A 14,425-nucleotide genomic window follows, 5' to 3' on the forward strand; every position below is an offset into this window, starting at 1 on the left:
TTCCTGCAATGTGTTTGATATGAAATTGATATGGGCTATTCTTGCATCCATGCTCTTGTATCCATAAAGCCAATGCTATAATGCCCATGTTTTTGTCTTGTTCTTGGTATTGAAATAACTTGGTAGCAATTTGGCTCATTTAGGTAATTGAAACATCCACACTTCCTCAAGATTGGATCAAAATTCCATGATGAGTAACAATCATTAACTACATGTTCTTTGAATTAATTTTTTTGGTAGTGTCATCACAAGTTGGAAATCTTCCGAAGAATAGAGGAGCCATCTAGTGTGCAAATTGTTTTTTATAACTTCACTTGTTTCTTGCCGTCATCATTCATCCAAAGTAATGAAAAGCAAACCTTTGTATTGTAGCTGACAAAGCAAATAGATACACTTAATGTGTAACATTCATAATTCTTTTATTTGCTCCAACAGCAAATATGCAACTATTGTGTCACATGAACAGAGACAAAACTACAAAGAGGACTTTAATGCAGAGTATGATGAATACCGAAGTTTGCATGCCAGATTAGAGAGGGTAACCAAGCGATTTTTGCAATTGGATGCAGAACGGAAGCGTCTCTCCCCTAACACTGAAGAATACAAGGTATTGTATTACAAGCTCTTCCACACTTTTGGTATAACAAAATTTAAATTGGTTAAGTGCCATTCCAGGGTATAATTTCCTTATGTGTAAAGATATTGAGGTTATCCTCCAGACACAAACTAATTTCTCAGTGTAGCTTAGGTGGACACAAAATGCTGCAGTAACTGAGTGGGGCAGGCAGCATCGCTGGAGAGAAGGAATGGGTGACGTTTCGGGTCGAGACCCTTCTTCAGACTGATGTCAGGGGAGTGGGCGGGACAGAGATAGAATGTAGTCAGAGACAGTAAGACTGGTGGGAGAACTGGGAAGGGGGAGAGGATGGAGGGAGAGGAAAAGAAAGGCTATTTGAAGTTAGAGAAGTCAATGTTCATACCGCAGGGATGTAATGTACCCAAGCGAAATATGAGGTGCTGTTCCTCCAATCTGTGCTGGGCCTCACTCTGACAATGGAGGAGGCCCAGGACAGAAAGGTCAGATTGGGAATGTGAGGGGGGAGTTAAAGTGCTGAGCAACCAGGAGATCAGGTAGGTTAAGGCGGACTGAGCAGAGGTGTTCAGCAAAACAATCCCCGAGCCTGCGCTTGGTCTCGCCAATGTGCAGGGGTTCACACCTGGAACAGCGGATACAGTAGATGATGTTGGAGGAAGTGTAAGTCAATCTCTGCCTCACCTGAAAAGACTGTTGGGGTCCATGGATGGAGTCGAGAGGGGAGGTAAAGGGACAGGTGTTGCATCTCCTGCAGTTGCAGGGGAAAGTATCTGGGGAGGGGTAGTTTGGGTGGGAAGGGACGAATTGACCAGGGAGTTGTGGAGGGAACGGTCTCTGCGGAAAGCAGAAATGGGTGGAGATGGGAAGATGTGGCCAGTAGTGGGATCCCATTGTGGGTGGCGAAAGTGTTGGAGGATTATATGCTGTATGCGATGGCTGATGGGGTGGAGGGTGAGGACAAGGGGGACTCTGTCTTTGTTGCGAATGGGGGGGGGGGGAGGGGGAGCAAGTACAGAGCGCAGGATATCGAGGAGACCACAGTGAGAGCCTCAACTATAATGGAAGAGGGGAACCCCCGTTTCCTAAAGAATGAGGGCATCTCTGATGATCTAGTATGGAAAGCCTCATCCTGGGCGCAGATGTGGCATAAACGGAGGAATTAGGAGTAGGGGATAGAGTCTTTACAGGAAGCAGGGTGGGAAGAAGTGTAGTCTAGATAGCTATGGGTGTCAGTAAGTTTGTAGTAGATGTCGATCAATAGTCTGTCTCCTGTGATGGAGACAGTGAGATCCAGAAACGGTAGGGGAGATGTCGGAGACATCCATTCAATAGCAAAACAAACAGAAATTGTAGCTGGAAGTAATCATTCATTCCATCTTTTGCCTACGGACCACTTTCTGTACTCTGGTACTCTGTCCTCTTTGTTCTACCTTTTGTGTTTGGCTTGATTGTATTTGTGAGAAGCATTATCTGATTTGATTGGATAGCGCACAAGCAAAAGCTTTTCCTTGTACCTTTGTATACATGAGAATAATAATAAACCTAAATATCCCTCGTCCGCTGCTCCCATGCACCCCTTGGATTAAATGTTTATTAACATAGAAACATAGAAAATAGGTTCAGGAGGAGGTCATTTGGCCCTTCGAGCCATCATTGTGATCATGGCTGATCATCTACAATCAGTAACCTGTGCCTGCCTTCTCCCCATATTCATTGATTCCACTAGTCCCTCGCGCTCTATCTAACTCTTTTAAATTCATCCAGTGAAATGGGTTTCAATGCCTTCTGTGGCAGAGAATTCCACAAATTCACAACTCTCTGGGTGAAAAAGTTTCTTACCTCAGTTTTAAATGGCCTCCCCATTATTCTTAGACTGTGTGCCCTGGTTCTGGACTCCCCCAAAATTGGGAACATTTTTCCTGCATCGAGCTTGTTTAGTCCTTTTATAATTTTATACGTCTCTATAAGATCCCCTCTCATCCTTCTAAACTCCCGTGAAAACAAGCCTAGTCTTTCCAATCTTTCCTCGTATAACAGTCCCTCCATCCCAGGGATTAACCTTGTGAACCTATGCTGCACTGCCTCAATAGCAAGGACATCCTTCCTCAAATTAGGAGACCACAAATGCACACAATACTCCAGATGTGGTCTCACCAGCGCCCTATACAAATGCAGAAAGACTTTGCTCCTGTACTCAAATCCCCTCGTTATCAAGGCTAACATGCCATTAGCTTTCTTCACTGCCTACTGTCCCTGTACGCTTTCAGTGACTTGTGTACAAGGACACCAAGGTCTCGTTGCACTTCCCCTTTACCTAATCTGACACCATTGAGATAATAATCTGCCTCCTTATTTTTACTGCCAAAGTGGATAACCTCACATTTATCTACATTATACTGCATCTGCCATGCATCTGCTCACTCACTCAACCTGTCCAAATCACCCTGCAACCTCCTAACATCATCTTCGCAGTTCACACTGCCACCCAACTTTGTGTCATCCGCAAACTTGCTAGTGTTACTTCTAATTCCATCATCCAAATCATTGATATATATTGTAAATAGTTGCGGCCGCAGCACCGAGCACTCCACTCTCTAGTGCCTGCCATTCTGGAAAGGACCTGTTTATTCCTACTCTTACAATACAATACAATATATCTTTATTGTCATTGTACAGGGGTACAACGAGATTGGGAATGTGCCTTCCATACGATGCAATAAATTAATTAGCTAATCAGTATATATTTAGACAACCCAGTGAAACAAAATTAGAAACAGTTTTAAAACAGAATAAAGTTCGGGTCTGTGCCGGTTCGCTGTGCGATGTGACCATCTGGCTCAGCAGGCCCGGTTCATAGCAGCTATGGCCCTGGGGATGAAGCTGTTCCTGAGTCTGGAGGTGCAGGCGTAGAAGGCCTTGTAGCGTCTGCCCGATGGTAGAATTTCGAACAGACTATTGCAGGGGTGTGAGGAGTCTTTGTGAATGCTGGTGGCTTTTCTGAGGCATCGTGTGTTGTAGATGCCCTCCAAGGCTGGTAGCTGTGTGTCTTTGCTTCCTGTCTGCCAACCAATTCTCTATCCATGTCAATACCCTACCCCCAATACCATGTGCTCTAATTTTGCTCACCAAACTCCCGTGTGGTACCTTATCAAAGGCTTTCTGAAAGTCCAGATACACTACATCCACTGGCTCTCCTTCATCCATTTTACCTGTCACATCCTCAAAAAATTCCAGAAGATTAGTCAAGCAGCATATCCCCTTCATAAATCCATGCTGACTTGGACCAATCCTATTATTGCTAACCAAATGCGCCATTAATGTAAAAAAGGCAATGCATTCTTGCTTTTTGCATTTAGTATATTAAACAATGATACATTGATGCTGAAGGCCTGTGTAATATCCTTAACTCTGTAATGTTACGGATTATGTAATCGATCTCTCCTTACTTGCAGGTAATTGATGAAGAGGTTTTGCAAGAATACTGGAAAATTACAAAGGTTGGTGATTAGTTTTGAAATAATGCACTATTTTCACATTGTCATTTCCAGGTTGTATTATGTTGGTATCAAATCGCTATACCATATTCTTTGAAATTATATAGAAACATAGAAAATAGGTGCAGGAGGAGGCCATTTGGCCCTTCGAGCCAGCATCACCATTGTGATCATGGCTGAGCATCCACAATCAGTAACCCGTGCCTGCCTTCTCCCCATATTCCTTGATTCCACTAGCCCCCAGAGCTCTATCTAACTCTTTTAAATTCATTCAGTGAATTGGCCTCCACTGCCTTCTGTGGCAAATTCCACAAATTCGCAACTCTCTGGGTGAAAAAGTTTCTTCTCACCTCAGTTTTAAATGACCTCCCCTTTATTCTTAGACTGTGGCCCCTGGTTCTGGACTCCCCCAACATTGGGAACATTTGTCCAGTCCTTTCATAATTTTATACATCTCTATAAGATCCACTCTCATCCTTCTAAACACCAGTGAATTCAAGCCCAGTCTTTCCAATCTTTCCTCATATGACAGTCCCGCCATCCTAGGGATTAACCTCGTGAACCTATGCTGCACTGCCTCAATAGCAAGGATGTCCTTCCTCAAATTAAGAGACCAAAACTGCACACAATACCCCAGATGTGGTCTCATGAGGGCCCTATACAACTGCAGAAGGACCTCTTTACTCATATACTCAAATCCTCTTGTTATGAAGGCCAACATGCCATTAGCTTTCTTCACTGCCTTGCTGTACCTGCAAGCTTACTTTCAGTGACTAGTGTACAACGACACCCAGGTCTCGTTGCACTTCCCCTTTACCTAATCTGACACCATTGAGATAATAATCTGCCTCCTTATTTTTGCCGCCAAAGTGGATAACCTCACATTTATCTACATTATACTACATCTGCCCACTCACTCAATCTATCCAAGTCACCCTGCAACCTCCTAACATCCCCTTTTGCAGTTCACACTGCCACCCAGCTTTATGTCATCTGCAAACTTCTAATTCCATCATCCAAATCATTAATAAATATTGTAAATAGCTGTTGCCCCAGCATCGAGCCTTGCAGCACTCCACCCGCCACTGCCTGCCATTCTGAAAAGGACCCCTTTATTCCTACTCTTTGCTTTCTGTCTGCCAACCAATTCTCCATGTCGATACCCTACCCCCAATACCATGTACTCTAATTTTGCCCACCAATCTCCCGTGTGGGAGCTTATAAATGCTTCCTGAAAGTCCAGATACACTACATCCACTGGCTCTCCTTCTTCCATTTTACTTGTCATATCCTCAAAAAATTCCAGAAGAATAGTCGAGCAGGATTTCCCTTTCATAAATCCCTGCTGACTTGGACCAATCTTTTACTGCTATCCAAATGCGCCGTTATTACCTCTTTAATAATTGACTCCAGCATCTTCCTCACCACCGATGTCAGGCTAACTGGTCTATAATTCCCCGTTTTCTCTCTCCTTTCTTGAAAAATGGGATAACATTAGCTACCCTCCATAGAAAATAGGTGCAGGAGTAGGCCATTCGGCACTTCGAGCCAGCACCGCCATTCAATATGATCATGGCTGATCATCCAACTCAGTAACCTGTACCTGCCTTCTCTCCATACCCCCTGATCCCTTTAGCCATAAGGGCCACATCTAACTCCCTCTTAAATATAGCCAATGAACTGGCCTCAACTACCTTCTGCGGCAGAGAATTCCACAGACTCACCACTCTGTGTGAAGAAATGTTTTCTCATAGAAACATAGAAAATAGGTGCAGGAGTAGGCCATTCGGCCCTTCGAGCCTGCACCGCCATTCAATATGATCATGGCTGATCATCCAGCTCAGTAACCTGTACCTGCCTTCTCTCCATACCCCCTAATCCCTTTAGCAAAAAGGGCCACATCTAACTCCCTCTTAAATATAGCCAATGAACTGGCCTCAACTACCTTCTGTGGCAGAGAATTCCACAGACTCACCACTCTCTGAAGAAATGTTTTCTCATCTCGGTCCTAAAAGACTTCCCCCTTATCCCTAAGCTGTGACCCCCTGGTTCTGGACTCCCCCAACATCGGGAACAATCTTCCCGCATCTAGCCTCTCCAACCCCTTAAGAATGTTATATGTTTCTATAAGATCCCCCCTCAGTCTTCTAAATTCCAGCGAGTACAAGCCTAGTCTATCCAGTCTTTCTTCATATGAAAGTCCCGCCATCCCAGGGATCAATCTAGTGAACCTTCTCTGTACTCCCTCTAAGGCAAGAACGTCTTTCCTCAGATTAGGAGCCCAAAACTGCACACAATACTCCAGGTACGGTCTCACCAAGGCCCTGTACAACTGCAGTAGAACCTCCCTGCTCCTAAACTCAAATCCTCTTGCTATGAATGCCAACATACCATTCGCTTTCTTCACTGTCTGCTGCACCTGCACGCTTGCTTTCAATGACTGGTGCACCATGACACCCAGGTCACGTTGCATCTCCCCTTCTCCTAATCGTTCACCATTCAGGTAATACTCTGCTTTCCTGTTCTTGCCGCCAAAGTGGATAACCTCACATTTATCCACATTATATTGCATCTGCCATGCATTTGCCCACTCGCCTAATCTACCCAAGTCACTCTGCAGCCTCCTAGCATCCTCCTCGCAGCTAACACTGCCACCCAGCTTCGTGTCATCCGCAAACTTAGAGATGTTGCATTCAATTCCCTCGTCCAAATCATTAATATACACTGTAAATAACTGGGGTCCCAGCACTGAGCCTTGCGGTACCCCACTAGTCACTGCCTGCCATTCCGAAAAGGACCCGTTTATTCCTACTCTTTGCTTCCAGTCCACCAACCAATTTTCTATCCACCTCAACACTGAACCCTCAATACCGTGTGCTTTAAGTTTGTACACCAATCTCCAATCACCAATCAATTATGTGAATTGCAGTTTTGATGAGCAACAAACAAACTAAACTAAGAGTCAAGACAGTGTATATTAAAATATGTTAAATTAACTTTCAATAGCATTAAATCCCCCTGCTACAGAGATTTAACTTCAAAAATATCACTACCTGATTATTGACAGAATCTATTGATTGACAAAAGATAAATAATGAAATCTTTTTCTGTGCGTTAGCAATGATTTTTTTTCATTTGTTATTTTTATTTAATTATTGAATTATATAAATAATCATATAATATAATTGAATAACTAAACAGTGGGAAAGAATGTTGAAAAGCAGTAGACTAAACGTGCTATCATATCAAACATCATAAAATTACCTAACTCCCTGGAGTATTTAAATTGCGCAAAACATACTAATTGCGGAACAATTGGATGGTTTATGAAATAACTACTAAATGAATATTTGAGTGTGCAGGATAATAGTAGCTTTTGGTGCAGGGAATTGGAGAGGAGAATCCTAAAGTTGAGTAATTTGTTAATTACTTCCTATTATTATTTGTTTATCGAATTGCATCTAGTTACCATCATTATAACTTTTAATAGTGCACAGCCATTAAAAGTATAATCAATATTTGATATGGATAATGTTTGTTTTGATAACTGATGACATGGATTGAAACAAGAAACTTACCTTAAAATTTGTATGCCATTCTTTTTTTGTCTTCAGAATAGTCCCAACTACCATGAAGAGAAACATAGATGTGAATATCTGCATAACAAACTGGCTCACATAAAGAGACTAATAGCTGATTATGACCAGCAACAACAGCAGTGATGGCATTAGAACTCGCTGGACATTTGCAATATTGACACGTGATTAGAAGGAGATGTGTAATAAGCTAATTTATTTTGAATTTTTGGGAAACATTATACTAGGAAATGGTGTCTGAAATTTCTGAATGTTTTCAGAGGTTTTATTATTTTGAGTTCTGTTACTTCCTGAAACACCTGAACTATGCCACACCCTTCTTGTGAATGCTTTTTGTTTTAGAATTTCCATCCTTTTTACTCATTTTTGTTTATTCAAATTCATCACATTAGACAAAATACTTGGACTGTCCTTTATCTCCTGCTTTGATTTGTACATTAACAATTGATAGCACTAACAAACACGGCCACAGTCGAATAAGTACAGATATGTAGAACTTTCTATGTATTCTACTGATTTAAACATTTGCCTTAAGTGATGGAAGCTTCCTAAGGCAATTTGCACCTTCTCAGTATTCATAGAAATGTTGAAAGATTTAAAGAATGAAAAAAATGATGGGCACTACAAACTGCCTGATTCTTTACAATGTGCTGCAATTTCAAACCATAAGCTAAAATGAATACATTATCAGCCCCTGTGCCCCATGCCTTAAAATATTTGCTTATGTACACTTAATATAGTGACCATTAGCCACATAAAGCTTCCCATTTTCCGAAGCAATTGGGAAACTAACTGTGGCCTTTCTTTCTTGTGTGTCTTTGTGCGTGTGTGTCTCTCTCTCTCTCTCTCTCCCTGTGTGTGTGTGTATTTGCATCTTGAGAGGTAAAAGAGAAATCTACTCTCGGTAACCAAATGCTCAGGACAAAACACCTGTGTTACTGTAGGTATTTTCCGATATATGTACCACTTCCTCGGAAATTGAAGCCTTTCCATTTCAAGTGATTTATCAGCTTTATTAACAAGGAAATATTGCTATCGTGCAAAATTTGAAAGAGATCTATAGTTTTGGGAAAATTAATCTTCATGTAGGAGACTTATTTGTATACTACTTTAAAGTATTTTTGGAGAAAAAAATATATACAAAGAACCAGTCACCTGCATATACTAGTTTATTTAAGATATGTTCTGTGTGCCAGAAATTAATTGAATACATGTATTTAACAACACTGCAACCATCAAACAGCACAAAGAAATTATTTGAATTTGTGAAGTCTCTGTACTTAAATCAGTGCATTGTATTTCAGTTGATATAATGGATAATGTATCATGTGGGAACATTTAAGTTATTTGGTTGAAAGATGAAAGGTTTTGGATAAATATTAAGATGAATAATTTGTATTTCTCTAGTCTTATCAAAATGCTGCCAATTGAAAGGGGAAGCATTATGTTTACAATGAATCTTGGAAAACTTGCCAAATTGTTTGGTTGAATCTTTAATAAATTGTTTCCCCATTTCACTCCAAATTCTGTTATCTTCAGCCATGCTGTACCTATACCTGCTCTTCTAATCTAAATTTAGGTGCGAATGAAAACAAGGCCAAATTATTCATGGCATCTCTGCGGTACTCTTCACTGAAGTGATTCACACTGAGCTTGATTTGCACTTCAGTCATTTTATATGGATGGTTTACTAGTTATTCCCCTTTTATACATTCTCTATTCCACAAACAAAGATTATTTGTCAAATAGTTAGAACTATTATGTTAGATGCATTTGCATTCATAATTTATGGATCCAATATCAACAAAAAGCTTGGGTAATCTTAGATCAACATATCTGATTTGGCTATGTTTTTAATCATTATTCAAATAGACCGGAAGTCAGGAAACGACTATCTACATTGATAAATTCTATTATCAATGATGCAGGATAGTATTTGACACCAGCAATGTAATTATTACTTAATTGAAATTTAATTTATGGTATGTTGCTTTGTACACCTCATGCAGTCATAAGGAATCAACCAGTGATGTTGCATAATTGCTTTAGATCTATACATCCTCAGATCCCACAAAATATTAATTTGCTGCAACATATAGCACATCGCTGAGTTGCCTGTTTATTTTTTTTTAAAGCTGTTCAACAATAACTGAGTAATGCAAATGTGGCCTTGCAGAATTTGCAGGTCTTTTGGATAGGATGAACGTAGTTTACTGTTGCAGGTTTAGTCTGCAATCAGACTTTTTTTCATATCAGTTCCACGAATGTTAGAGTGCCTGTAAATTCAAATCTTTGTTAGCAAACTTCCTTTGTCAAATGAAGGTGCATGTCCATAGACACTAAAAACATATGGTTAGGGAACTTTTGTATTTTTATGTATAATTACAGTTTGACTCTAAATTTTGACTCTATTTAGAGGATCCAAATTTTGATTCAAAGCCAAATTCAAACCTCAAACTACTTCAACACTTATTCCTCAGCAACCACACTAAAGTAGATTTTTAGCATTAAAAGTTATATTGCAATTTGATTTGAATTTCGGAAACCATTCTGCAGTTGTGGCAAATTTAAGTATTAATTGAATTTGCAAACCACACTGTTTACACCAAAGCTGCCTTCACCAATTTAAAATGTGTTGTGTAGCACCTACTGATGCTTTGTGCAGAGCACCGTAATTGTCTTAATTTATTCAGTTTTGTGTACTTGGTAATCAGTACTTTAAAGCATGAAGATGTCTCGCTTTTTACCTCTAATCCATGAAATTTTTGGAAAGATGTTAATTGTACTGTAAAAATGGTGTGCTCAAGCCTTTGTTGAAACAAGCATACATTATTGCAAGTGTCTGTCTTGTCTCCAATGAGTTGCATATCAGAGGCCTGACCTCATATATTGTATAAAAGTTTTTAAAAAATGCTCCAAGCAGTGATATTTTTTAGATTGTTTTTCTACATTTCAATCAAAGTTCTCTGTTGGAAAATAGAAATCACTTGTTCCAAAATTGCATGCAAGTGCCCCAATTCAAATTTAAAATCAAAGCAATGGATGACAAATTGTAATCAATGCAAGATGTTCATCAATGATACCGTGGCAACATATGTAGCACCTAAATAGATGTTTGATGTCCACTAATCAGTTTCAATAAACTCAAAAACTTTGCAATTAATTTAAAAAATAAGGATGGCTTTTTTTCAAAATTATGACAAATGCTATATACTTGCATATAGAATATTTGTATTATACTAATACAAAGATCTTGGTATAAACATATCACAGTATTTAATTCTGAGTTTTCATTTATCAACAGTGTTAAAAAAAAATATTGGATTTATTAGTAAAGTGAAATTTCAGTCCTTGTAAACAATTTATTTGAAACTGATAGCTTCCCTGTTTATAGCCGCCCCCCCCCCCCCCCCCCCCCCCCCCCCCAAATATTGTATTATTTCCATTTTATGTATGTCGTTCTTACAGTCTTGGTATTAAAGTGTGCCAGGTAAAAAGATTTTGACTTAATGCTTAGAAATCCTCATTGTTAATTTAATTATATCTTCCTTTTATATCCCTGATGGATGCAGTTAAAAGCCAATTGTTCACGTTGTTTGGGAAACACATGCGAAACTTGATAAGAATGGATGGAATTAAAACCTAACAGGAATGTGTTAGATTCTCAATAGCCTCTTATAGCAGTTGTGAATGTCTTTGATTTTCGAATTGCACAGTAAATCTTTAGTTTGGACCATTGAAACTGGAAATACCGCAGGAGTGTTTATATTGATTTTTAAAAAAATTGAGCCACAATGCCTCCATTCCACATGTAATGTAAGCAGTTTATTTAAAATATACATTAAAATGTCAACTTTGCATACGTGAGAAGTCTTGTGATTTATTAAATTAGTACATTTTCTATAACTATTAAAATGTGATCATCATTGTGCAACTTATTTCCATGTTTTCACAGTATACTTTCACAGTATAAATTCACTGGATGAATTTAAAAGAGAGTTCGATAGAGCTCGAGGGGCTAGCGGAATCAAGGGATATGGGGAGAAGGCAGGCACAGGTTACTGATTGTGGATGATCAGCCATGATCACAATGAATGGCGGTGCTGGCTCGAAAGGCCAAATCGCCTCCTCTTGCACCTACTTTCTATGTTTCTATAAGAAAATGAGGAAATGTTCCTGACTTAAAACAGCAACCTCAAAATATTATTTCTGGGAGAATGGCTTTTGTTTATTATCCAGTGAATTGGCCTCCACTGCCTTCTGTGGCAGTGAATTCTACAGATTCACAACTCTCTGGGTGAAAAAAAAAATCCTCATCAGTCCTAAATGACCTAAATTCTTAAACTGTGACCCCTGGTTCTGGACTCTCCAACATCGGGAACATTTTTCCTGCATCTAGCCTGTCCAATCCTTTAAGAATTTTATATGTTTCTATAAGATCCCCTCTCATCCTTCTAAATTCCAGTGAATACAAACCCAGTCGACCCATTCTTTCATCATATGTCAGTCCTGCCATTCTGGGAATTAACCTGGTGAACCCATATAATTGCAGGGGGAACATACAAACTCCACACAAACAGCACCCATAGTCAGGATCAAACCCAGTTCTCTGCCACTGTAAGGCAGCAGCTCTTGGAATGCAGCAGAGGTGTGTATTACACCCTCCTATGTAGTGGATCAGGGATGCAAGGTTGTCAGGTGCTGCAGAGTAACACTATTTAAGTGCCACGCCTACAGATTAAAGAATTATGCAAACTTTATAATGCAGGAGGTGGTCATTTAGCTCATTGTATCTGTGTAATTTTGAAATGGGCTGCCTTCTCTAATTCCACTTTATAGTAGATATAAGGCTGTAGCCTTGCAATCTTAGTTCTTCAAGTACTGATGAGAGCTTCTGCCCATTCCACCCTTTCAGACAACAAGTTGCAGACCCCACAAAAATTCATAAGGGCGGGTCCCATTGTGACGTCAACGCTGAACACTGGCAGGATAAGTGGAAAAGTGAATTTTTAAACTTTATTTTGAAACTTTAAAATGTCAATAACTTAAAAAATATAAGACCAATTTAAATGAAACTTGGGTTAAACACAACCCAGGACAATGGTGAGTAAGGTTGGCCTAAAATTTGCGCACTATCGAGTACTGTTTTTTTCCGGATGAAAACTGCAGGAAAAATACGGGACAAACATACAGGAAGTGGGGAACAAACAATATGAGAATTTTAGTAATATATATAGATAGATATAGATAGATAAAGTGATGGCAGAGGAATAAACATCTGTCTTCATGGAAGGAGATACACAAAACCTGCATGATACAGTGGAGAATCACGGATCTGGTGTGAAAGTGGAACTAAATGTAAAAAAATAAAAAACTGAATAATACCAAAGACTGAAGGTTAATAATTCTCAAGGATATGATGTTTTACACTACTGAAGTGTGAAGGAGATGGCTTTGGATCTAAATGATACTTTACTTTTCATCTTCCAAGATTGTGTAAGTTATGGAATTGTCCCTGTGGATAATGATCCCACTGAGGAAAGGAGGGAGAGAGAACAAAAGGAATTACTGAGCAGATGGCACAATCACAGTGGTAGGCATTCTTTAGAGTGTAGAAGGATGGGTGAAATGTCACTGAAACAGACATAATTTCTAAAGGCCAGATGCAGGCAAGATGTTTCCCCTCGCTAAGAATTCCAGTACCAGGAGGAACAGTTTGTGAATAAAGATGAAAAACTTACTAATTTCATAACTAGGAATTCTTTAACTCTGGTGGCAGTAGAACTTTGGTCATTATGTTCCTTCAAAACAGAGACCAATACATTTCTGAGCGTTACAGGAATCAAAGAGGAGGTAATGACAAGGAAGTTCATGCATGATCTTGATGAATGATGGAAAAAAAAGTTCAAAGGACCAATCAGTACTAAAATTATGTTTTATTCCAAATTAGTACATTGGAGACCTCGTGCCTCAATAAAATACAAAATCGTCAAGAATCCATTTTTTTACTTATCCACAGATGTTGCTGAATATTTTATTTTAATTTGTTCTTTTGCTTTTCTATCTTACTGTCATAATTTTAAAATAATTCTCTGCAACACACCTTCCCAGTTTTGAAGAAGGACATTGACTTCAATAGTTGATTTTGTTTCTCCACAGATTTGGCCTGACCCACAGTCTCCAGCAGTTTGTTTTTCTCCAGGATCTGTTTTTTGTTTGTTTTACATTCATTAAATGAGTCTGTTTTATTAAGAGCTAGTGGAAGTATTCAATTCTGGGATGAAATAAACATAGTTTTGATTCTGATTTAAAAAGACATGAGAACTCAAGTTTGAATGAAAGTACAGAAAATTATTTCATGACGCACTTTAAATTTAAGCAGTTTTTGATCAACCTGGAATCAAATTAATGGTGATATAGTGCCATCTGCTGGCATTTGTTTTTAGCTGTTACTGATTTGCCTTTAAGAAAATGTAAGAAAATAACTGCAGATGCTGGTACAAATCGAAGGTATTTATTCACAAAATGCTGGAGTAACTCAGCAAAGTCAGGCAGCATCTCAGGAGAGAAGGAATGGGCGACGTTTCGGGTCGAGACCCTTCTTCAGACTGATGTCAGGGGGGCGGGACAAAGGAAGGATATAGGTGGAGACAGCAAGACATGGGCTTGCAGCCCAGTGGTATGAACATTGACTTCTCCAACTTTAGATAGTTCCTCTGTCCCTCTCTTCCCCTCCCCCT

General features: G+C 39.4%; 1 protein-coding gene across 1 annotated transcript in view; it reads left to right on the forward strand.

Moving 5' to 3' along the window:
* Positions 1 to 10,984, forward strand: part of ell2 (elongation factor for RNA polymerase II 2) — a 71,493-nt gene extending 60,509 nt beyond the window's left edge. Inside the window, exons 10-12 of the mRNA XM_078396472.1 lie at positions 436 to 607; positions 4,048 to 4,092; positions 7,704 to 10,984. Of these exons, the coding sequence (XP_078252598.1) occupies positions 436 to 607; positions 4,048 to 4,092; positions 7,704 to 7,811 (325 nt within the window). The 3' untranslated portion in view covers positions 7,812 to 10,984. The remainder of the gene's footprint in view (positions 1 to 435; positions 608 to 4,047; positions 4,093 to 7,703) is intronic.
* The last annotated feature ends 3,441 nt before the right edge of the window (positions 10,985 to 14,425 follow it).

The sequence above is a fragment of the Rhinoraja longicauda genome, chromosome 3 (assembly GCF_053455715.1).
Source record: "Rhinoraja longicauda isolate Sanriku21f chromosome 3, sRhiLon1.1, whole genome shotgun sequence".
Classification (NCBI taxonomy): Eukaryota; Metazoa; Chordata; class Chondrichthyes; order Rajiformes; family Arhynchobatidae; genus Rhinoraja; species Rhinoraja longicauda.